This window comes from Mytilus edulis, chromosome 8 (assembly GCF_963676685.1).
Source record: "Mytilus edulis chromosome 8, xbMytEdul2.2, whole genome shotgun sequence".
Classification (NCBI taxonomy): Eukaryota; Metazoa; Mollusca; class Bivalvia; order Mytilida; family Mytilidae; genus Mytilus; species Mytilus edulis.
The window spans coordinates 30633550-30661025 of record NC_092351.1 but is presented as its reverse complement, the minus strand read 5'-3'; the positions used below and the strand labels follow the sequence as shown (position 1 = coordinate 30661025).

The window sequence follows — 27476 nt, the reverse complement described above, 5'->3', positions numbered from 1 at the left end:
TGCAAGGTGATAAAATAAAATATACTTACAATCCTATATGATTTTAATTCCACTTCATTGTTATTATGAAAATGTTACTAAAAAATTTGATACCTAGCAATATTTGGTACGTCCCATGTATAATAATGCATCCACTGTATTTATATTTAAATTTCAGGTTCAAAGAGAGATAGCAGCCGGTCATAAAGAATTAGCAGAACTAGAAAGAAAACACTGGAAAGCTTATGATCCTAATTTAATTGCTGAGGCCCTTTTTGCAGCTGCTAATATATTCAGTTCATTAAAACTCATCTACATCTTCACTGTAAATCCACATTTAGGGCCATTACAGATATCATTAGGACGTATGATTCTAGACATATTGAAGTTTTGTGGTGTATATATTCTTGTGTTGTTTTCATTTGCTTGTGGATTAAATCATCTTTATTGGTACTATGCAACGTTGAGAGCTCAGGAGTGTGATGCGGATCCCACGGGCCAGCATGATTCGTGTGATCGCAAGTTTAAAAGTTTTGCAAAGTAAGTAAAACTGATGATATGTTTTAAAAGGAATAATCAGCTACTGTTGATTTATTAACATTCTTTGATTGAAGAAAAATGTATCTTTTAAATATTTTTTAATAAAAATTCATACTGTTGCAAATTCACCATGAACAATATTTTTTCTAAGAAATCTGTGATTTTGCTACATTATATAGAAAGAGTTTACAAGAAATATATAAGAGAACAAAAGAGAAAACTGTCTGTGTGCATCATGGTAATGTAATTGCCTTGAGTGAGGGAGATTTAGGGCTAGATCCCTGGCAGGGTTAAATCAAAGACTTAAAAATAAGTGTTTGCTGCTTGGCCACCTTACACATATAGCATTAAAGATAAAAAGCAAATACTGGTTGACTTAGAGGCAGAATAATGTGTCCAAGGTGATTGACTTTTTTTCTGCATACTTTTCTTTGTGATATATAGCACCTTAAACATCTGATTGCATTTTTATTCTAGAACAAAGCAGAAAAATATTCACATCTCATTTACATGATTTATATGGGTTATACATGTACATGTATATGCATTTGATTAATTTGCCACTTAAAATTAAACAATCCTCCATCATTTTCATCACAACAAAACAGTTTCTCTGAAAGTTTGTTTTCTTAATGCTTTTAATCTTAACAAATAGTTCAATGGGAGATAACTCTATTTTCATTTATTATTTTCAGTGCTTATCCAGAATTTCCCTTCACTCACTTCACACTTACACATTTTATTGAAGCAACTAGCTAAACTGTTTAACCAGTTGATCAGTTTGTCTAAAAAGCAGGAGTTTTTGCAAAAACTATCCTGTCGCCATTTTTGCATGTATTCAAACATAAAATTGCTTTTACAGAAACCAGTTGAAATTTAATCATTTTTTAAAAGAAAATTATAATAAAGGGAGAATTTTGCTTTGATACATTTATCTTTAAACTTTATCACAGGATAGAATTGATTTAAGTAAGCATTTTGCACACTAATGTAAATATAAGAACATGTGATATGAATGCCAGAGACAACTATCAACCAGATACCCAAGGAGGTAAATTTAAGCAACTATTATAAGGTCTCTGCAAAGCTATTAACTTTGTATGGAACCCATACCATATAAACTATAAAAGGCTAAAAAAATGACAAAATGTAATGCTTTTAAAAAGAGAGAGAGAGAGAGAAAAAATCCTGATTTATGATGTATAGTTGGATTGATTTCCTCAAAACTTTACAGGGTTATAGAGATTGTACAAAGAAAGCTCCCTTTCAAATTTGATAGAAGTAAGCTATGGGACTTAAACCTTCACATTTGAATACATTTTTTTAAGTTTTGTGCCATGACCCGTCAATACTTAGGTTGATATACTGTAAATTCATAAATTATTACATTCATTATCAAGAATGGACAAAAATCTAAGTTTAATTATCGAGATTTCAAAAAAAAACTGCATACAGATCTATGTTTCCGTAATTAGAATGCGTGTTCTTATTATTGCGATTCCCATCCACTCGCATCTTTTGTAATAATAAAAACCTTGCAATAATCTCTGAAATTACAGTACTGGAAACTTTAAATTTACACAATTATAGGTATAGGTAGGCCAAGTGAGCTTTTCTCATCACTTGGCGTCCGGCGTCCGTCGTCGTCGTTCTGCGTTAACTTTTACAAAAATCTTCTCCTCTGAAACTACTGGGACAAATTTAACCAAACTTGGCCACAATCATCATTGGGGTATCTAGTTTAAAAAATGTGTCTGGTGACCCGGCCAACCAACCAAGATGGCCGCCATGGCTAAAAATAGAACATAGGGGTAAAATGCAGTTTTTGGCTTATAACTCAAAAACCAAAGCATTTAGAGCAAATCTGACAGGGTAAAATTGTTCAGCAGGTCAAGATCTGTCTGCCCTGAAATTTTCAGATGAATCGGACATTCCGTTGTTGGGTTGCTGCCCCTGAAATGGTAATTTTAAGGAAATTTTGCTGTTTTTGGTTATTATCTTGAATATTATTATAGATAGAGATTAACTGTAAATAACAATAATGTTCAGCAAAGTAAGATCTACAAATAAGTCAACATGACCAAAGTGGTCAGTTGACCATTTTAGGAGTTATTGCTCTTCATAGTCAATTTTTAACCATTTTTGTAAATCTTAGTAATCTTTTAGAAAAATCTTCTCCTCTGAAACTACTGGGCCAAATTTTACCAAACTTAGCCATAATCATCATTGGGGTATCTAGTTAAAAAAATGTGTCCAGTAACTCGGCCAACAAACCAAGATGGCCGCCATGGCTAAAAATAGAACATGGGGGTAAAATGCAGTTTTTGGCTTATAACTCAAAAACCAAAGCATTAAGAGCAAATCTGACAGGAAGTAAAATTGTTGATCAGGTCATGATCTATCTGCCCTGGAATTTTCAGATGAATCGGATAATCGGTTGTTAGGTTGCTGCCCCTGAATTGGAAATTTTGCTGTTTTTTTGTTATTATCTTGAATATTATTATAGATAAAGATAAACTGTAAACAGCAATAATGTACAGCAAAGTAAGAACTAAATATTAGTCAGTATGACCAACATTGTCAATTGACCCCCTAAGGAGTTATTGCCCTTCATAGTCAATTTTTAACAATTTTCTTAAAATTTGAAGATTTTCAATAACATTTTCCACAGAAAGTACTGTTATAGATAGAGATAATTGTAAGCAGCAAGAATGTTTAGTAAAGTAAGATCTACAAACACATCACCATCACCAAAACACAATTTTGTCATGAATCCATCTGTGTCCATTGTTTAATATTCACATAGACCAAGGTGAGCGACACAGGCTCTTTAGAGCCTCTAGTTTTGGTTTGTCCTTCCAGAGTTATTGGACATTTCCAAAAAAATTGAACGTAATTTTCATACACCAAAGGATATTCTCCTCGTGCATGTTCTTCTACAAATCCATAAGCCCCCAATTTACTAACTGCTGATAAGATGACTTTTAAATAATATATATATTTAATTCTAGCAACAATTTTAAAATGCACAAGAAGCACGCATCACATGCTCATGGCGCAGCTGCTTTTATTATATATAAGATAATCAGAAAAACTCTATGAATTAACTTTTATGTTATTTCAGTATGTTTGAAATCTTACAAACTTTATACTGGGCTGCCTATGGACTTGTGGACCTAGAACATGCTGAACTTATAGAAAAACATGTGATCACAGAACTGATAGGAAAGTTAATGTTTGGAAGCTACAGTTTTATTGCTTTTATTGTGTTGTTAAATATGCTGATTGCCATGATGAGCAACTCCTATCAAATTATCTCAGTAAGTACATACAAATTATCTTTTTCAGTCTGTTTGAAATATTGCAGACCTTATATTGGGCTATTTTTGGATTGGTTGACCTATCTCACGCTGAGTTACAAGGGAAACATGAATTTACAGAATTTGTGGGAAAATTGATGTTTGGCAGCTACAGTTTCTTAGCTTTTATAGTTCTGTTAAATCTATTGATTGCTATGATGAGCAGTTCATACATTAATATATCTGTAAGTAAAGTGTGCCTGTGACTGACTGCCATTTTCTTTTGGTTTTCAATCAATGTGTTTTCAACTGTATCTTTGTGTTTCTATCTGTAAACATGTTAGCTTTAAATCATTCGGATGCATGTATTCGTATAAAAATAAGAAGATGTGGTATGATTGTCAAGGAGACAACTATCTACAAGAGACCAAATGATACAGACATTGACAACTATAGGTCACCGTACAACATTCAACAATGAGCAAAATTGTGGGAGTGACATTTATGTTCACATGTCTCTAATTATGATTGATAGAAATTATAAGATCATGGTCAAGGTCAACTGAAAGTTTTGATAGCAATCTTCTATCTATGTTTGTATGTCACTATTAATTTTCATGTGAAGTTTAAATGATAGTTTAATAAGCAATGTGTGTTTCCATAATGATAAGGTCATGGTTTCAAAACACCAATGCTGCATGTGGATTTATTAATATTTGTTGGATTCCAATTTTTATGGACTTTGTGAGTACAGAGGAACCACAATTTCCCCCCAAAAAAATATGCAGACTTAGCCAAATCAATGAAATTGAATATCCATGGCATGGAAATGCAAGTTTAACTCAATCTACAAAAATTGGAACCCACGAAAATAAAAGAATCCACAGTATTCTGTTTTGCAAGCAGATGTTCCTTATTTTGGTGCTCCTATTAGTTGTCTTACTTCTAAGAAAATTGTTAATAGAAGTTTGTTTTTGTTATACAAGGTTAAAGAACTAGGTTACCATTATTGACCAGACATGAATTGAGAGATGTAATAAGAAATATAATTTATTTGTTATTGCACATCTTAACTTGCCTTTGACTTGCATAAGGACAAGGCATTCAGTCGAAAGATTATTAATTTATGTTCAAATTGTATAATGGCACTGTTCTGGTAATTCAAGATATAATTTGGTTGATATGCTTTAGAAATTAACAATTAAGGGGAGCTTACTCTATAATTTGCTGTCATTCTAACCCAAACTTATCTATACATTTCTTGAGTTACCAGACTCAAAAAACAAAAGACTTACTATTTTTAACTTAGGATGATGTTTACTTCAAGATAGGATGGTGAGTTTGTAGGTTTTTGATTATTTTCTAAATTGACTGATTCTTATAAAGACTGGCACAGTGGCATTTATATGATACAGGTTGCAATGTTTTTTAAAAAAAAGCTTGGTTTGTTTTATGTCTGTTTTCTTCAGTAATCTCTATTGTGTGATAAAGTTTCAGTTTCATTGCTGAATCTTTCTTTATTTTTTGCTTCAAGTATTTGATGATATTGTGTACAAATTATGTTGCTTTGTTTTCCTTCAAATATGCACATTGTAATCAACATTAGACAACAAGATGTCATAAAAAAAAAGTAATTGTTTTTTCAATGTTAAGCTGCCTGTATAAAATGTCTTGTTTATTTATTTTGTATCATTACGATTTGTTACACTTGACAATATAACTGGTCACATCTTTCTTCTTACATTACACACTAAGTAAGTGAATAAGATACATAAAGAAATCAAAACAAAGAACCAGTTAAACCAACAGTGATAAGTCTGGCATAAAAGACCTAGAATAGTTTGCTAGAGAAAAGACTGATAATAGCCTGCTATCTTTAGAATTCTTTAATTGTTAATTCCAAATGTAATAATCAACATTTTCCACAAGGGGAACAATTCAAACACATATGAGGATATTGTTTACCTTTGTATTTCCTCAAATAACACCTTTTGGATAGGTTATGTTATTGCACTCTTCATAAATACAGTACATCCTCAAGTGTGTTATTTCCATCATACAAAATCTCTCATAACGACCTTGGCTGCAGTAACCTACTTAAATTATTGTGAATACAATTTCATAGTAAAATCGATTATTTATTTGGAACTTTTTACAGTCATATTATTAGTATTTTTGATATAGAATTACTTCTTTATAGTTATAGTAAATGATGCATACAATTTCTATTTTTAGATGCATACAATTTCTATTTTTAGAGTCAAGCAGACGAAGAATGGAAGTTTGCCAGATCCAAGTTATGGATGAGTTATTTTGAAGACACTGGGACATTACCATGTCCATTTAATATTATACCAAGTCCAAAGACATTTGTATACTTGACTGGCTGGTTTAAAACTAAATTATGTGCTTGCTCAACACAACAGAAAAGAAATAGATGGCAAAGTATTAGAGTAAGTGGAGATAACTTTGCCTTTAATTTAGAAAAAGCCTGGCTTTCTCCTCAAACCATCTCTTCCCATCAGTAAGTCCAGTCATTCTCAAACTTAAAGTAGGTGGAGATAACTCATTCTGGAACTTAGAGTAAGTGGAGATAACTCATTCTTGAACTTAGAGTAGGTGGAGATAACTCATCGTCGAACTTAGAGTAGGTGGAGATAACTCATTCTGGAACTAAGAGTAGGTGGAGATAACTCATTCTGGAACTTAGAGTAGTTGGAGATAACTCATTCTCAAACTTAGAGTAGGTGGAGATAACTCATTCTGGAACTTAGAGTAGGTGGAGATAACTCATTGTCGAACTTAGAGTAGGTGGAGATAACTCATTCTAATTTAAAACAGCAGAGAATTTATTTTGTCATTTAATGTTATTATTCAACATAATGAAGTCTGCATTTAAAAAAAATCTTAAATTGAATGACTACAATGTATACAGCTTTGACTTAATCTAACAAACTGAAGTAGTTTCATCTAGCTTATAAAAGGAGATGTGTTATTTATCTTTACTACTGCATTGTTTTTTTGCACAAGCATTTTTTAAATTCAAAACAATTTTTGTCATTCAATTTTTTTTAATAGCTTTAAAATACTATTTTGGATTTCTTATATTTACAGAAAATAGTAAAGAAAATAAATGAAAAAGAAGTGAGATATCAGGTGTGTATAGATTATATGTCAAATTATTTATAGTTCATGGTGGGTCTCCTCATTGGGGTCCAAGCGTGACATGGGATTGCTGATATTTTGTAATCGTGACACGTAAAAGTCAAATTATTGTGCTGTGAAAACTGAAAATGAAGTCTGGCAGGACACTGGAAATTACAAAAAAAATGAGAATTGCTTACATACATAGTGTAAGCAGGATCTGGGATCAGGGATCAGAACCCCTCAATGAGACCCCCTTGACAGTAAACAAATGTATTTCAAATTGGTCAGGTAAAAAAGGCTTTTCAGCTATAATTAGTTGACACACCAAAAACAATCACTCTGATTGATAATGAACTGCGAGTGGGACTTACAGTTGGGTGCAGACCAAGCATTACATGTAGACGGGCCGAAAAAGTTAACGCGGCGTTTACTCGCGTGCACTTCATGTAAACGCTGTGTTAACTGTGCGTTAACTCCGAAATTGCAGTAGACATTAAAAGTAAACGGGCGTTTACTTTCGCGTTTACCTCCGCGTTAACGCAAAAACGGCGAGTCTTCTAATTTTGTAAAGAGTAAACGGGCGTTTACTTTTCCGTTTACCTCCGCGTTAACGTGGAAAAAGGCGCGTCTTCTATTTTTGTAATAAGTAAACGCGCGTTTATTGTTTGTAGTAAACGCCCGTTAACGCAGATTGTCATCGTAACTTGGATACACTGACCTAAAATATGAAATGATAAGGAACATCAAAATTAATTGACCAACTGGTCATTTCTGCTTGACATATTGACGATTACAGTTATTTAAAAATGTCACACATTTGTATTTAATTGAACAATAATTATAGTAAATTTCTTGTTCTTCGCAAATAATAGTTTAAGTATGTTTATTCTATTACATGTAATTTAATCCTCACCAAAATCAAACAGTTTTCTCATCTTAGACAGACTGACTCGTAAAACAAAACTTTTTGATATCATTCACCACAACTGACTATATTTACCTCTTAACAAGTTATCTTATTCTATATAGAAGTAATTCAGTTATATTTTTATGCCATAATTGACCATATAAAACAATTGACAGCAATTGTACCAGCCTGACGGCGATGACCTCTTTTTATTTAAAATATTGAATAGTAAACAAAATTCAGTAGTTTTCATCCATCAGACTAACTCGTAATATATAATTATTATTAGGTAGCAATATTTGAATATTATGACTAAAAAATTTTGTTCGCATCAATTTAGATTGCCAGCATGTACTTTTTTATTCAAAATATTGAATCGTAAAAAAAAATCAGTAGTTTTCATACCTCAGACTTACTCATGTAATAAAATAATTTGTCCGCAACAACAAAAACTGACCATATAAGCATTTTAATATGTAAATCTATATAGCTGCATGGTAAATTAGTTATATTTTCATGTAAGGATTGATTGAATAAGAAAATAGGTAGCAATATTTGAATATTATGACTAAAAAAGTTTGTTCGCATCAATTTAGAGTGCCAGCATGTCCTTTTTTATTCAAAATATTGAATCGTAAACCAAATTCAGTAGTTTTCATACCTCAGACTGACTCATATAATAAAATTGTTTGTCTGCAACAACCAAAACTGACCATATAAGCATTCTAGTATGTAAATCTATATAGCCGCATAGTAAATGAGTTATATTTTCATGTAAGGATTGATTGTATAATAAAATAGGTAGCAATATTTGAAAATTATGACTAAAAAATTTTGTAAGCATTAATTTAGAGTGCCAGCATGTCCTTTTTTTATTTAAAATATTGAATCGTAAACCAAATTCAGTAGTTTTCATACCTCAGACTGACTCGTATAATAAAATTATTTGTCCGCAACAACCAAAACTGACCATATAAGCATTTTATTATGTAAATCTATATAGCCACATAGTAAATGAGTTATATTTTCATGTAAGGATTTATTGTATAAGAAAATAGGTAGCAATATTTGAATATTATGACTAAAAAATTTTGTTCGCATCAATTTAGAGTGCCAGCATGTCCTTTTTTTATTTAAAATATTGAATCGTAAACCAAATTCAGTAGTTTTCCTACCTCAGACTGACTCATATAATAAAATTATTTGTCCGCAACAACCAAAACTGACCATATAAGCATTTAATTATGTAAATCTATATAGCCGCATAGTAAATGAGTTATATTTTCATGTAAGGATTTATTGTATAAGAAAATAGGTAGCAATATTTGAATATTATGACTAAAAAATTTTGTTCGCATCAATTTAGAGTGCCAACATGTCCTTTTTTATTCAAAATATTGAATCGTAAACAAAATTCAGTAGTTTTCATACCTCAGACTGACTCATATAATAAAATTATTTGTCCGCAACAACTAAAACTGACCATATAAGCATTTGCTTATGTAAATCTATATAGCCGCATAGTAAATGATCTATATTTTCATGTAAGGATTGATTGTATAAGAAAATAGGTAGCAATATTTGAATATTATGATTACAAAATTTTGTTCGCATCAATTTAGAGTGCCAGCATGTCCTTTTTTATTCAAAATATTGTAGCGTAAACAAAATTCAGTAGTTTTCATACCTCAGACTGACTCATATAATAAAAATATTTGTCCGCAACAACCAAAACTGACCATATAAGCATTCTAGTATGTAAATCTATATAGCCGCATAGTAAATGAGTTATATTTTCAAGTAAGGATTGATTGTATAATAAAAAAGGTAGTAATATTTGAATATTATTATTAAAAAAAATTTGTTCGCATCAATTTAGAGTGCCAGCATGTCCTTTTTTTATTTAAAATATTGAATCGTAAACAAAATTCAGTAGTTTTCATACCTCAGACTGACTCATATAATAAAATTATTTGTCCGCAACAACCAAAACTGACCATATAAGCATTTATTATGTAAATCTATATAGCCACATAGTAAATGAGTTATATTTTCATGTAAGGATTGATTGTATAAGAAAATAGGTAGCAATATTTGAATATTATGACTAAAAAATTTTGTTCGCATCAATTTAGAGTGCCAGCATGTACTTTTTTTATTCAAAATATTGAATCGTAAACAAAATTTAGTAGTTTTCAAACCTCAGACTGACTCATATAATAAAATTATTTGTCCGCAACAACCAAAACTTACCATATAAGCATTTTATTATGTAAATCTATATAGCCGCATAGTAAATGAGTTATATTTTCATGTAAGGATTTATTGTATAAGAAAATAGGTAGCAATATTTGAATATTATGACTAAAAAATTTTGTTCGCATCAATTTAGAGTGCCAGCATGTCCTTTTTTTATTTAAAATATTGAATCGTAAACAAAATTCAGTAGTTTTCATACCTCAGACTGACTCATATAATAAAATTATTTGTCCGCAACAACCAAAACTGACCATATAAGCATTTGCTTATGTAAATCTATATAGCCACAGAGTAAATGATCTATATTTTCATGTAAGGATTGATTGTATAAAAAAATAGGTAGCAATATTTAAACAGTATGATTACAAAATTTTATTCGCATCAATTTAGAGTGCCAGCATGTCCTTTTTTATTCAAAATATTGAATCGTAAACAAAATTCAGTAGTTTTCATACCTCAGACTGACTCATATAATAAAAATATTTGTCCGCAACAACCAAAACTGACCATATAAGCATTCTAGTATGTAAATCTATATAGCTGCATAGTAAATGAGTTATATTTTCAAGTAAGGATTGATTGTATAATAAAAAAGGAAGTAATATTTGAATATTATGATTAAAAAATTATTGTTCCTATCAATTTAGAGTGCCAGCATGTCCTTTTTTTATTTAAAATATTGAATCGTAAACAAAATTCAGTAGTTTTCATACCTCAGACTGACTCATATAATAAAATTATTTGTCTGCAACAACCAAAACTGACCATATAAGCATTTTATTATGTAAATCTATATAGCCGCATAGTAAATGAGTTATATTTTCATGTAAGGATTGATTGTATAAGAAAATAGGTAGCAATATTTGAATATTATGACTAAAAAATTTTGTTCGCATCAATTTAGAGTGCCAGCATGTCCTTTTTTTATTCAAAATATTGAATCGTAAACAAAATTCAGTAGTTTTCATACCTCAGACTGACTCATATAATAAAATTATTTGTCCGCAACAACCAAAACTGACCATATAAGCATTTGCTTATGTAAATCTATATAGCCGCATAGTAAATGAGCTATATTTTCATGTAAGGATTGATTGTATAAGAAAATAGGTAGCAATATTTGAATATTATGACTAAAAAAATTTGTTCGCATCAATTTAAAGTGCCAGCATGTCCTTTTTTTATTCAAAATATTGAATCGTAAACAAAATTCAGTAGTTTTCATTCCTTAGACTGACTTATATAATAAAATTATTTGTCCACAACAACCAAAACTGACCATATAAGCATTCTATTATGTAAATTTATATAGCCGCATAGTAAATGAGTTATATATCCATGTAAAGATAGCAATAATTTGAACATTTTAATTGACGAGATGGTACAAATGAACATACTTATATTACACTTTATTGATATCCCTTTCAATATACTGTTCAATTTACGTTTTTTTTATCATTTGTCAAAACAGAATCTTATCATGTTAATCCAAGGCAAACAAGGTGAATTTCGATTAAAAATTAATGTATTAAATACACCGAGTTATAGTTAGGAATTCGAAGAGACAATTATAAACGGGGAACGAAACAACGTAAACCACGATGTTTATATCCCATCATATAAAAATATTCTCCAGATGTCTCGGATAACCTTTCTTTCCTTATCGATATTTGCACATGTAACTTTTGAAAGGAAAATATAGAAAATCTGCCAATCAGTAAAGTTAATGGACTTTATGAAAGTGATTTTGTGTACCGGTAATTTAATATTTCGAATTAAAAGAGTTTTTGAATTGTTCTGGTTTGAAACACATATACGTGAAATATATAAAGACTAAAGGTCGCTTTTATAAAATAAATGTGCAAATGAACTTGAAGTTTATTTCTAAATTTATCCAATCAGTTAACGCGAAAAGTAAACGTGCGTTTACTTTCAAGTGCACGTAAAAATACACTTGTAAAATCTGTACTAAACGCCCGTTTACTTTTAAGTGCACGTAAAAATAAATTTGAAGAATTCTGAAGTAAACGCCCGTTTACTACTGACTAAACGGACACATAGTAAACGCCCGTTTACTAGGGTAGACATTAGAAATTTCCATTTCGACCACGTTAACGTAATTATAGTAAACGTGCGTTTACTAGTAAACGGGAGATTTGAAGTTAACTAACGAAATATGTGCACGCGGCGTTAACTTGCGTTTACTTTATGTAATGCTTGGTCTGCACCCAACTGTATATAACAACCTCTGCTCTTCAAACAAAATAGATTGTTTCGAAACAATAGATTCTGATTAGGAAATAATTCACAAATGGTTATCATAGATTTGTATAAAAGTTTGACATATACCTGTCATCTTTCATTTGTTTGTAAACAAAATGATGGAATGTTTTAGTTTACTTGACTTAGAGGGCAAGTGTGAACTACTTCAATTAGAAAGCATCTTAAGTTTATGTTTATGGTGTATGATTAAAAGGGGGGTATACGTCAATTATCAGATAGCAACCCAATGACAAAGAAACACAAAAACACATTATTTTGTCCCATAAGATTATTTTTTGAAACAATGCAGCCAAATAGAATCCAACTTGAACTTACTATATTTTATTTAAGTCTATTGTTGAAGACTATTTTGACCTTTTGTTATTCTTGTATGTTGGTTGATTTGTTATTGACATATATTTCACAGCTTCTTTAATATGCATGACCTTCATTTTTAGAGTATTTAGTTTGATGTCAGATGTTTTTTTAGAGTGAATGCTCGAGTATCGTAAATCAAAGTAAAACTTCACCAAGATGACATCCCTTATGGAAAGAATAATATAAAATAAGAATATAAGCAAATTCAAAAAGGGGAAGTGCATTAGAAAACTGACAAAATAAAATGTTATCAATCAACAAAACAAATGATTTGGTAAAGGCATTTTTCTTTCTAATGCACTTCCCCTTTTTGAATTTGTTTATATTCTTGCTAATATATGGAAAATGAAGGATTTAACCTTGTTTTAAAGCTAGCAAAAACTCGCACTTGTATAACAGTTTTTTATAGTTCATATGCTACTTGACAATAAATTATGTTTGAAATACTGATTAAAATTCTTTTTTTTATTTTGGTTGCCTATTTCAGAGTGTGATGAAGGATCTTGTTAAAAGATACATTATGCAGAAACAGAGAGGTCCATTGAGGGGTGAAGGAGTGACGGAGGATGATATAACAGAAATAAAACAAGATATATCATCGTTCAGATATGAATTATTAGAAATCTTGAAAAATAATGGAATGAAAACACCAAATCCAAATCAGGGGAAAACATCAAGTAAGAAGAAGAGAATGTGGAAAAGTTTAATGTCAAGCTTTTCTGAGAGTTTTGATTCCAGTAACACAAACAATACAGATTTTGGATAGCTTTGCTTTTTGTCTTGTCTTCAAGATTTGCTTTTCCCATTTTGCTGCTAAGAATTTATTGTGGAGTTATTCCCCCTTGTGACATTATGTTTAGCAATTAATCAACAAGTGAAAATTTACTGTGATATTTTCAAATAGTATTTTAAAAACCATGTTGTAAACAAAAATGTCAAAACCCATTTCTTGATGTTGTTACAAAACTTGCACATATTTAATGTCACACAATGGCACTGAATGTTGATTTTGTGTTAATTTGCTCATATATATTTTCCTTTATGTGAAAACAGTACTAACCGTCTTTCAGTATTTGATTTGAGTCTTATAGGTTTGTGGATTGCCAAAATGGAATCTATGGAGTGATGCCCCCAAGTAACAGTTGAAAATTTATCAAGGTGAATATTGAACACATTTAAATTTCTCTTGCCATTCTTGTAAAGAGTTGCATTATTGTTTAGCTAATGGAAAAAGGGAGGGAAGGATGATGAACCAATCATTTCCATTGATACATTCAGGTTAGAAGGGAGGGAGGGATGATGAACCAATCATTTCCATTGATACATTCAGGTTAAAAGGGAGGGAAGGATGATGAACCAAACATTTCCATTGATACATTCAGGTTACTGTTGATTGTGTATTATTCGTTGGATACCATTTTTCGTTCATTTTCGGGTAAAGGTGATCAACGAATTTAAATGTTAAATGAAGTAAAAACTTTCTTCAGGCTTGTTAGCAGACTTAGGAAAAACTATGAAAAATTGTCTTCTATCAACGAAAAATAAATGAATCCACAGTAGCTCAATACAAATTTATATGTACTGGTACTTATATTAAAATTCAATTTAAATGATATCATTGGCTAATATAAAAAATCTTATAAACATGTAAGATGAGAATCAAAAACTATTTTTGTTTATGTCTGAGACTTGTGTTACAGGTGCAACTGGTGGACTGATAGTTAATTCCCTAGGGTATCAACACCTCAGTAGTCAGTGCTTAGGTGCTGACATGATGAATAACATAACTTTCTAAAATTCACCATTGCTAAAAAAAGAAGTTAGAAAAACTAAGGTTCCAACTTCCTTTAGAAGAAATTGGCTGTTGGTAAATTTGGCTATTCTGTTAAGGTTGTTTGGGGTGATTTTTAATGGTAAGCAAAAAGGGAGGGAAAATATCAACCCATCTTCTCGGTATACACCAGTCATTTTAAAAAATTATATTTCTTCGCATGATTTTTTAAGAGTTATCTTTCTTTGGAGCATGTAATGTCTGCGCAGTTTGTGTGAGAAAATTATGTTTTACATTTTTTTGTACAGATGGATATCTATGGCAATTCAACACAAATATATTCAAAATAGGTATTTATACCGGCTAAAAACAATTTAAAAATGTGTTAAACATTAGGTTTACGAGAATCTAATGTACCTGCTCTAAAGAGAAGATAACTCTTATAAAACACAAAGATGATTATTTGTAACATAATCAGTCAGGATCCTACTTCGTCAAAATTATCTCCCCATTACGCCAGTTCATTTTCACAATCGTAAAAATGGAAGCCATTGTAGCGATGACGCGCTACCAATTTTGCTCTTGGAAACCGATAAATTTATCCACATTGCACCAATACGATCCTTATATGTCAGTTATATTTTAAAAGACAAATGTATCAACTAGCTAATGAGCATCAGTTAATGATATTGTCTGCATTGATTCAACTTAAAACTATTGTCTGATCGGTTGTTAGGTGGAATTTTCGAAAAATCATAAACATTTTAAAAAAATCTAATTAAATATTTCGTGGAAGGGCAGACTAGATTTTTTTATTGGTTGAAGACTATAAACCCTAGTTATCACACACAAAAAATTAGAATTTTTCGAAGATATGCATTTTCATCATCCAACTTGTAAGACTGTCGTCAAGTACTTTCAGTAAAAAAATAGCTATTCGAACACACCTTCCCTGTTTTTGTGACTCATTAGATAGGTATTTCACTTGACCCATATATTTCATCTTTTAGTACTGTTATTTTTTTGTGTTATAAAGTCAACCTGTAGCTTTAATATATAAAAATGATAGAATCTGAAGCGAGACGATGTATGAAATATTCTTACTTTGAACGATATCAAGACAAAATACTTAACTCAAACACGCCCTAACATAAAAAGGTGCACTCGATTTTCTCTTTTCGATACAATTGTTACCTGTTTTTTGGAATTTTTTCTTCAGTCACATAATGGAAGGGCAGACACGAAAATTACTGAACTAATAGATTTATATCTTTACCGTCCGTGGTAATTTTTTCAAAAAAATCGGAGGTTATGCATTTTTGTCATCCAACTTGAAAGATACCCATGTCGTCGACTTGATATCTAATTGTTCTGCTGAACTATGTACTAGATAAATTGAAAACTTATGCAAATGGTGTTTTTGAAATAAAACACCTCGTAATTGAGAAGACAATTGCAGTTTTGTTTGTTTCTATTAACTTTTTAAAAATTTGTCACTATAGTAAACAATACAGTAAACATTTATCGCCTTCTCTAATAGAGAGCGTCGATTCTTTTGTTCTATTTCAACCTGGTTTCCGACTGTAATGATTTAGTTTTTGTTTCTTTTATTATTTTTTGTTATTTTTCTTAATCTTAACTCCTTTATTTGGGACAAGATTTCATAGAAATTTTGAAAAATCATATTCACTCACTTTTTGTGCTTCTCATATTTTTATTTTTTTGTTAAGAATAATATCAGGGGTTTCTCATTGACAAATTATGGACTTTATAGTTCAATGAAAGTAGTAGTGCTAAATCATAATGAATCCAGTAATACAAAATAAATATAGAACTTTTTATTTCATTTAAAATATGAATTTGAAAACATTGAACGAAGCTTTTTTTAATTTTACTTTTACCTATTATCAAGATATCATACAGTTAAGTATATTAATATACATGTATCATTGTCATTGGGGAGGTTTTGCTTGATTTTGCAACTCTTTACAAAGAAGGAAGAAAGATCATTTCGCATAGCTTCTACTAACGACTGCAATTACTAACACAATACTAACTAACTAACAATTACCATTTTGTCAATAACACATTGCTAACCTGTATTAGTAAAAGTTGAACTTCATTAGAAACTACACAAATGTAGAAGAAAAAGATATCAATACAAGCTAGGTTTGTTTTCAAACTACTGATTTGTATGGCAATTTTAGATTTTTTTGTCAAAGGGAGATAACTTTTAAGTATTACAGACTTGTAAAAACTGGGTCCCTGTCACTTCAAAGATTATGGAAGGTGCATGTTTTTATGTACATATATAAGCATATATAACTTTCCTTGTAATTTGAAACCTTTTTTCATAATTTGGTGATGTGCAAAAGAAGTCAATTTCTTTTTTCCAAATACCAAAACAGTGAACCTTGCTTGTGCCATATGCTTTGTATATAGACAAGGAACACAGGAGCTTTCATTTGCCAAAAAAAAAAAAAAATTGGAAGCAAAGTCAATTATTTTTAAGTAAAGTATTGTGGCTAAAATATACCATGGAATTACATAATGTAATATGCTTGTTAGGTATGGTTCAAATTTAATTTGAATTTAATGTCAAACAATGTAGCCAGCCCTAGCCATTCCTTGAAAGAAACAGAGGATTAAGTTCCATATGGGACAAGATGATATCTGTAAAAAAATAATCGGTAATTGATGAAGAAAAAATCATATGATGGTGCACTTTTTTTTTTTTGCTACAACACTTTGAAAATACCCAATTTTGATGATTTTGCCATTTTTCATCAATTTTTACCTATTTTGGGGCTATTATTGTGAAAAATATCACAGTTCCACAATTAAACTTTTTTTCATACTTTTAATAAAGATGAAGTAAAATCACAAAAATACTGAACTCCAAGGAAAATTCAAAAAGGAAAATCCCCAATCAAATGGCAAAATCAAAAGTTCAAACACATCAAACGAATGGATAACAACTGTCATATTCCTGACTTGGTACAGGCATTTTCTTATGAAGAAAATGGTGGATTTAGATGAAGAAAAAATCATATGGTGGTGCACTTCTTTTTTTTTTGCTACAACCCTTTGAAAATACCCAATTTTGATGATTTTGCCATTTTTCATCAATTTTTACCTATTTTGGGGCTATTATCGTGAAAAATATCACAGTTAAAATGATATGGGATGTACATGATTCTTGTAAAATCATTTGTTGTACCCCTCACCCATTTTCTCAAAATTTTGGCTTAAAAGACTGACTTGATTGGTCGTAAAACTTGAAAACTGGATTACTTAAATATTATTCATTGTAAATACACAATTTTTACACAGAGTTATGTTTGATTATAATATTTTAAAAATTCATTGATATTTTCCACTTGTATCACATGTTTTGGAAATAATTCCAGAACGAGATTTCCACAAGACTGAAACTTCAGAAGAATACATCCTTAAGTTTCAGAGTCATGGTTGGCTGCCATAAACAAGGTTCTTTTCTGACTTCAATGTGTGTTGAAAGCTACTTCAAGTGAAAATATCTTAAAGCTGTAAACAAATATCCATGGTATTGTGCTTGTTTAAATCCATGTCTTCTTTGGTACTGTGTGTGTATGTACATATATCCCTCTGTTATTCAGAGCACCCTCAAGAGCTGGTACAGTGGAACTCTGTACAGTCCGAATCAGGATTAATGGAGATGTGTCACTAACATATTTAAACAATATTTACAAGGACAATCCACACCCCAACACTAGGCAGTCTGTTATTATGGTACTAAACAATCATTAAATAAATGTTGGCTAAATTGAAACAAAAACTAATGAAGTTCAACTTTCTTGTATTAAATTGATTATAACATGCTTTTTTTTGTCTCAGAAAAATTAGCAAATAACTTTCTATCTTTTAATTATTACACTAGAGCTAATAGATTTTTTCTTAAAGCCTCGGTCACACCTTACTGGATAAGACGAAAGGACGCCTAACGGATGAAAATTTTTTTTGGAGTCCGTTGATGTACTGACCTAATTAAACCGGCGTTTAACGAATGCATAACGGACATGCAACGGATATGCAACGTACGAGAAACGGAAACGTACCGGACAGAATGGATGTCGAACGTACATCCAACGGACACCTAACGGAAGCGTACAAGATAAAACAGATGAATAAGATATACGGGAAAATTCAATGCGACAATAATAATACATGTAAATCGCATAAAAATTCAGAATGTTTCTGTGTAACTCACGGGTTTTGGTTTGTACTTCAAAATGCCGCCAAAGGGCAGTGTCTGGCCTGAATAAGAGCTGCTTGATTGTGTAGACGTGCTCTTACTCTAAGATCGATTATGAATGATAAGAATTCATGCACCTTAAGAAATCTAATTGGCATTTCTGACGTGAAATTTTCAATTGGCGTTTATCCGTTTCAGATCGGTTCATCATCCTTTTTATCGGTTATACGTTCGGTAGACGTCCGTTTCACATTCGTTTAACATCCATTTTATACGTTAGACGTCCATTAGAAGTCCATTGGTGAATTTATCTGCCAGACCTCCAACGGATGTATAAAGGACAGGTAACGGATACAAAACGGAAACGAAACGGACGAGTACCGTACAAAACGGAAGCCTACCGGACGTTCAACGGACATTTTATCCGTTGGACGTCCGTTCAAAGTTTTGAACATGCTCAAAATTTTCCACCGGACAAAACAGACATCTAACGGATAAGAACGGACATTGAACAGACATGAACGGATTGGAAATAAGTTATCCGTTAGACGTCCATTCGAGCTATCTGTTAAGGTGTGACTGAGGCTTAACAAATAGAAAACCTTTTAAGAAAAACTCTAATCCAGTTATTTTTACTGTTCTAAAAATAACATTCAAAAGTAAATTTAACAGGATTTAATATTGTAACTTTTGTTTTTAGGAAATCAACAGAATTTTTTATAGGCCAAGTTGATGGTTTATATTTTTTTAATAGTTTTTAGATTTACTTTATGTAGTAGAAGTGTGTCGTTAAACAACTGTCTATAATGTAGAGACATATATTCATAATTTTTCTTGATTTGTTATTTTACCTACCTCTCACAAATCATAAGGTGTTTCTATCTTTTCTTCATATCAATGACTGGGGATTAGTTTCCAATGAGTTTTTTGGAATTTACCTACCTCTCACAAATCATAAGGTGTTTCTATCTTTTCTTCATATTAATGACTAGGGATTAGTTTCCAATAAGTTTTTTTTAATTTTTTGAAAAGAATATAATTCAAAAGGGGAGGTAACTCCAATAGATTCTGCTATGATTTCTTTTATTGTTACTGTGTGATGAAGTTTTTTTAAATGAGGACCCCTCTTTAACAGAGAAGTGGTATACTGGTTAACTGATGTCTGTCTCCAGTCCTCATGCTATCAATACTTCTGTGCATCCGTCATAACATGTTTTGGTTGCATTTCCTTAGCCACGATGAAAAAGATCTTCTTTATATTTGATATTAAGCCTTGTATTGGTAAACTCGAATGTGAGTTCATGTGTTTTTGGTACCAGACTTTATTTTTGTTTAGCATTTCCATGTGACACATTTCACATAACAGTCATGTTTTTACTTATTGTTCCCTGCATACTATTGTTTTTGACTTTGATAAGATACATACGATTTGTTTTTTTTCTCTCACTAATTAACTACGAATGTAGGTTTCTTGTTACTTTAAAGGCCTGGAGTAGTCCAAGTTTCTACTGTATCTACTATCAACACTGGGGTGGTTAATTTGAACCCATTACTTCACTTCTTCTTATTTCCTGCATAAATATCAGTCACACTGATTAATCATACAGGAAATCTTGATATTTGGTAGTTGGTACCGTTCATTATACTTATTATAAGCTATACTATATATTTGACACATGTTCTGATCCATCACTTATCTACTTCCTATTTATTGGATACATGTACCTGTATATACCTTCCTTTACATTAATTCATATGAATATTGAATTTTTGTGGCACTAGAAATCAATGGTTCTTGATATAGCCCATGATACCAACTTCAATATTGGTAAGCTGATCCATATGTTTACCTTCTATGTCTACTTTCGCATTGATTCTACTTTCACATTGATTTTTATCAATGGATGCCATTTGTATTTCATTTCACTCTTGATGGATCAGGATGCAGTAGTCTATATTACATTTGTCTATCTACTGTGCAGTATTCAACTTCTAAAATTATAATGTCTAGATTTCTTTCTTTTCATGTGGACAATTGTGTTTTGCTCAAGTAATCCAAAGTTCATTAGTGAGTTTCAAAATAATAAATTCTGAAATAGTTGGAAAATGATGAAATACATTTTCTTGAAAGAATATAATTAAGTGCCACAAAATTTGTCTTTCCACCTGTTTGTTATAGATGATTTAATTAAATAATATGGCACCCACTGAAATTAAAAAAAATAAATTGAAATATTAAAAACCAGATGGCCAACATGACCAGTTAAATTAGCATCATGATAAAATATACCATTTCACAAAAACTGTTGAGAGCCTCTATTAAAACTTGAAAACTAAGAGACATATTTTAAAAGTTGGGGCAGGGCCTCCCTTATGGAGCCACATGTATGATAAATGCATAGACTTTTTACAAGTCACACTCGGACTCCTAACATTGTCTTGTTTTGGCCCCTTTCTTCTAAATCCTGGATCTGCATCTGAAACTGTCTTAACTTACTAGTTTCATTTGATATGTACAATCTGACCTAAAATTGAACACACCCATAGAAACATTTCCTATAGAGTTTGTAACAAATTAACTTGACTAATCAGGTGATAACTCTACATCATACTATCTTGCTGCTTAGTCTAGTATATTTTCTAACAATGGATGTCTAGAAGCACCAATAGTGTAGTGTGAACACTTTATTTTTATGGCTTTTGACATTGTGATGCCTTGCCTTCTTTGTGCTTTCAATGTTTTGTAATTTTATTTATTTGTTTTTAATCTACTGATAATTTCAACTCACAAATATGTTTTTAAAGAAGAAATGTGTATATAGAAAGTATATGTGTAAGGACAGTTTGATTTAAAAGAAGCAAAATACTGTTTTATTAGAAAATTTAATTTTAGGACATTTTAAAGGAGCTACCATTTGATTTTTATGGGGGGCTAGAATAAAATTTGAAAAAAGGCAGGACAGAAGTTTTGAGTAAAATAAAAAGATCAACTTTGCAAAAACAAAACGCAGGATGACAATTTATATAACAAAAGTCAGGATAACTAACAAAAAAAAGACAGGACCGAATAGAGTGAACAATAAAAAGACATAACACAATTTTTCATCCTAGTCCCCCATAAAAATCAAATGGTACCTCCCTAAGATAAGAACTTTAATTTATCCAGGGAAAAGCTCTAGGTCAGTGATTTTTCTCTTATTCTATATTTTTCTTAAAATGTATCACATTTTGTTGTTGTTTACAAAAAAAAAGTATAGAATTCTTGCATGTTGAACTTGCTAAAAAACATGAAAAAGTAGTTCCTTTTTATATTAAACCAAGGGTTCTAAATGACACCAATAAAGGCAAAACTGAAAAAATCCCTTTGAAATTTTTACAGAAGCTATCATGATTTGGTAGACTGTTATTTAATATATGTTTCTTAGACGACCACAGACACTAAAGTATAATGCATTTGGTGTTCTGTTAATGTGGTACTTTTTATGCCATTTGGTGTTCTGTTAATGTGGTACTTTTTATGCCACTTGTTTTCTTATTAGCTTTGTTTTGTTAAAAAGTACACTCAGAATTCTCATTTTTCTCCAAAACAAAATACAGAAAACTATGAAATTTTTATAAATGATATTATAATCATTTTTAAAGAAAAATCAAAGTAATATAAATATAGATTTTTCCAACTTCAGTAATGGTGCTTATCTCATACTGTATCTGTAATTGATGGTCAGATTACAATAAAAATTAAATACATTATAGAACAATTTGTCATTTTGATACAAATCTTCATGTATTATATACTTTTGCTTTTATTCCAGATCGTAGACTGTCCAGAAAAAGAAGTCAAATGTCAATGGAAAGACTTAAACGCTCATTTAAAATGGATACAATAAAAGAAAAGGAAAATGGGTCACAAGGAATTTCTATGGAAGTGCCAACAACTGTGATAACAAGTAGTGACCCTTCATCACCAAAATCAACATCTCCTTTAAAAACTTTCCCTGATACAATATTTGAGGAAAAATCTGAAACATTCAATAAACAAAAAAGTAGATATGACCTTGAACGAGAACACATCCATGAGGAAGAACGTGCTCGAGAACACAAACACATATCAGACCCTAACACTCAACCGTTCAATAATCATAAATCAGTTTTCCGTCTAAGTACTCTTCAGAAAGGTGATGAAGGTCTAGGTGAATCACTTGACCTAAATTCTGAACAGAGTGATAGTAGTGTTAAAGCAAGTGATAAATTTGGAAATGATACGATGTCTCGACTCCAAGTCCCATCGGATGATAATAGTGTCGACCAGGTGGAACAGCCTTCTTGTAGTTTTGATTTTTATTTTTCTGATATGTTCAGTGATGATCCCAGTGATGGAAAGCCATCAAAACGTGTTACATTTTTATGAATCATCTCTCATTGATCTGTCATTCTCTAAGGCCAAATGAAAAATATCTGTTAATCACTCTTACTCTTAAGGCCAAATGAATAAGACAAAAATATCTCTTCTAAATAAAGTAATATAAATTTTGTGTGTTGTAGCGCTTTTCTGGATTTACCTACTTCAGAAATTCTTAAATGTTAAGATTTGATAGCCATAGATGTATAAATATAGTGATAATTGAAAAGCTTTATGACCAAAAGGGACCAAGTAAGAATAGGAAAGTTCACTTTGAATGAATAAGTTACAGCTTTAGTTTCTAAATGATTTTCTCAATTGCTCAAATGCTATCAACTTCGCTCATTGTTGAAGGCCGTACCATGACCTATAGTGGTTAATTTTTGTGCCATTTGGTCTCATGTGGAGAGTTGTCTCATTGGCAATCATACCACATCTTTTTTGTAAAAGGAACAAATTAAATCTTAATACGTTTAGTTTTGAAAGGGAACATAACAAATAGAATGACTTTTGGAATACATTCATGTGGTATATTTTGTACGGGTATCATATATATATATACATATATGTATTTTGCAGTAAATTTATGATTGACAAATTAGTTTAAAGTTCTTACCTAAATAGTATGCTGAACTATTTTATTTAAAAACTGCTAAATCAAATGAAACAAAAAATATATTAAGAGCTGGATTGTGATATATACCTACCAAACTTTGCATCTTTCTTATTATTCAGCCTACTAATAAACACAGTATTTTTTGTTTGAAGACTTTTTGGTAGACAATAAAGATTTTTTTTTAATAATTAAAGCAATGTACTTTCATTTGGCCTTGTGAGCATTTTTCATTGTTTTAATATCATGTTTATGAACTGTTTTATTTTTGTAAGTCTTTCATTCAAGAGGAGAAATTATAGGGCCAGTTTTTTTTAACCTTGTGAGAATAACAGGTATTTCATCATAGTTTGATACCATGGTAACATCATCAGAAGTAATCAACAACAACTAACAACAGAGTTTTTGATACACATGTTTCCATTGAAACTTCATTATTTGATTAAGGAGTATGGCCGAAGATCAAAATTACTTAGTCATACTCCTTTTTTTCATTGAGTGCTTGATTGTTGTTAATGTTTGATTCAGAGTTGATCAAATTAAACATGTTTAGATTTTTGAAAATGAAACCATTTGTGCTGATCCATACAGGTGTTATACCACCAAATCATACATAGTAGGTCACATCCAGTTGAATATGAAAACGGATTAAAAATATATTCCTTTTAATTTGTCCTACATTTCATTGCAGTGAAGAAAAGAAAAACATATATATTGGGTATATCAAAGCACCATTCTTTTATTATTTGGTGTTTTTATAGAATATTTTGAAATTGGCAGTTACATGATTACAAAAGCTTGTTCACAAGAAAAAAGGAGTGAAATTTGACTGGTTAACTTTCAATGACGGTTTTTATCTTATATGCAATAAGAATTATAAGATGTAATGTGAAATTTTGTCTGTAGCACTGGACATACATAGAATATAACTCATGCCAAGTATTTCTTTATTTGATAAAAAGTTAACCTCTGCTCAATTTTTTTTAAAGTGCAAATGTTAACAAGCTTATAGAGGGAATTGATAAAGGTGAGCCTACCCTTTTGGAGAAAAAACTATTTTTTTTTCTTCATATAATTGTTTTAGCTACTTTTGTCTTTACAAGTTTCCCACTTCTTTCCTCAAACACAGGGTCCACCCTAAACTAAGCCAATCAAACAGTGAAATCACTCTTTTGCCACTGAGATTTGCCAGTGTAAAACTTTGATGCTCTCAAACCTCTCATTGTTTACATGATGTACCAATAGTCATGAAGCACCTGTTACAGCTCTTCTATAAAAGCATGCAACGAAAACCTTTGATAAACTTGCTTGCTGTGTTTGTTTGGACAATAAATATTAACTTCATTTCAAGGTTAAGTTCCACATTGTATGCCAACTTTTATTGACCAATCAAATCCCAGTATATATTAAACAGACTGAAACTCCACCTTCATATAGTTTGCAAACATCCGAGCAAACATAGCAAGCAAGTTGATCAAAGTTTTGTTTTGCATGCTTTTATAGAAAAGCTGTAAATCCGTTCTCTATATGCATCATGTGAGTGATTTATATTAGAGATTTTTAAATAAAAATAAACATGTAATCAGTGTTTAATACTTTTCCATACCTGCAAAAGAAGATATAGGTGCTGGTTGGGTTTGACACCTGCCAATGCACAATATCTGCAAGGGAGTCTTACTTTTTTCCCTTAAAAAGTTGAAATGAACCCTTTTTAGCTCACCTGGCCTAAAAGGCCATGTGAGCTTTTCTCATCACTTGGCGTCCGTCGTCGTCGTCGTCTGTCGTCGTTAACAATTTTTCAAACATCTTCTCCTCTGAAACTACTGAATGGATTTGAATGAAACTTAGCATGATTGTTCCTTAGATTACCCTGCACAAAGTGTGTGCTTCGATTTTTGATCCGTCAAAAAACATGGCCGCCGTTACTTAAAATAGAACATAGGGGTCAAATGCAGTTTTTGGCTTATATCTCAAAAACGAAAGCATTTAGAGCAAATCTGACATGGGTAAAAATGTTCATTAGGTCAAGATCTATCAGCCCTGAAATTTTCAGATGAATCAAACAAACCATTGTTGGGTTGCTGCCACTTAATTGGTAATTTTAAGGAAATTTTGCAGTTTTTGGTCATTATCTTGAATATTATTATAGATAAAGATAAACTGTTAATAGCAAAAATGTTAAGCAAAGTAAGATCTACAAATAAGTCAATTTGACCAAAATTGTCAATTGACCCCTTAAGGAGTTATTGCCCTTTAAAGACTTTTTTCACAATTTGTTCATCATGTTGACTTACTTTAAAAAATCTTCTCCTTTGAAACTGCTGTATCAATTTCAGCCAAACTTAGGCTAAATGAGTTTCAGAGTATCTAGTATAAATTTTATATTTCATTTCCTTGTATGTCAGAAACATAGCTCCTATGGCTAAAATAGAACATAGGAGAAAATGATTTTTTTTTTGCTTTTGAAGAAAATAGGACGATTCAAAGAACATTTAAATAAATTGAAAAGCCAAAATAATCATTGATGAGAAATTTAACCAAAAAAATTAAGGTGAGCGATTCAGGCTCTTGAGAGCCTCTTGTTTCCCTTAAAAACTTGAAATGAACCCTATAATTTTGACCAATCACCTGGAAAGGAAGTCACAATATCACTTTTTATAAAAATGCCCCTTTTATGATATGAGTTGTTTGATGTTTTTTTTGTTATTGATTTTCATTGTAATGCCAAAAAATAGTTATTTGTACAATAAAGAAGACATTACATGTCATCAAAATTGTTATTTAATAAAATTAATCAAATCCATGTAACTATGGATAATTAGATTTTATATGTATGTGCTGGAAAGTTACAAAATTCTTAATGAACAAAATGGTTGTTAAACATAATTATCTCCCCTTTTAGCTGAACTTAGAAAGGGAAAGTCTACTACTTTGTAGCTCCAGATTTTAGTGGCCGGTATGGGTTGTATATGTCATTTATTGTTAGTTTGTCTTTTCATGAAAATATTTGTGATATACTGGTCTTTCCATGTTTGTTATTATATTTTACTTAAATATTTATAGCAATACAATGTTTTGATTTCATGCATGTTATTTATTCACTTTGCTACTTGTTGTTAGAATATCAGTTTTTTTATTTATTTCTTTTTCATTCAGAAAACAGTTTGATGTTAAAGTGGTTTAAGTTTTTTTCCAAAGCAATAATATAAGGCTGCAATAAAAGATACTTTTTAGTATACATAAATGAGACAGCATTATAACAGCAGCATTAAACAAAACAAAAATAGTTCTTAAGTATATATTTTTATTGGTTTTTATTTTATAGTATCAAAGTACTATCTAATTTGCGGCATTCTAATTATGGCAAACATAGCAATTAAAGATTTCAAATTTTGACAAAAAACAAATAAGGATACATGGCCTTTATCATTAAGCATCATATATCCCCTTTTTTCAATACCATAAGCATCATTAATAAGATGAAATTTTATCCTCAAGACATGTGTGGCATCATAATTTAATCTTAAACATTACTGTAAATCATTGTGTGAGTCTTATACATATTTAAGGCAAAAAAGTGCGGACTATACACAACCAAATACGGTAAACATAAAACATTTAAACATACACAGAAATCAGACTTGGCTTTGAAAATACATATTTCGATTCATGTTTCAAAAGTTAAAGT

General features: G+C 30.8%; 1 protein-coding gene across 5 annotated transcripts in view; it reads left to right on the top strand.

Annotated features, from left to right (window-relative positions):
• The window catches only part of LOC139485366 (transient receptor potential-gamma protein-like), a 116437-nt gene extending 93144 nt beyond the window's left edge, over nucleotides 1–23293 (top strand). For 2 of the 5 annotated variants that reach the window (XM_071269804.1, XM_071269802.1), the window contains exons 7-12: nucleotides 158–519; nucleotides 3644–3839; nucleotides 6077–6271; nucleotides 6933–6974; nucleotides 13259–13448; nucleotides 22589–23293. In XM_071269804.1, coding sequence (XP_071125905.1) covers nucleotides 158–519; nucleotides 3644–3839; nucleotides 6077–6271; nucleotides 6933–6974; nucleotides 13259–13448; nucleotides 22589–23184 — 1581 coding nt within the window. In that variant the 3' untranslated portion in view covers nucleotides 23185–23293. Of the gene's footprint in view, nucleotides 1–157; nucleotides 520–3643; nucleotides 3840–3867; nucleotides 4064–6076; nucleotides 6272–6932; nucleotides 6975–13258; nucleotides 13930–22588 lie in introns of all 5 variants that reach the window. The other 3 variants (XR_011655302.1, XR_011655303.1, XM_071269803.1) reach the window with 3 other exon arrangements.
• Nucleotides 23294–27476: the final 4183 nt, after the last annotated feature.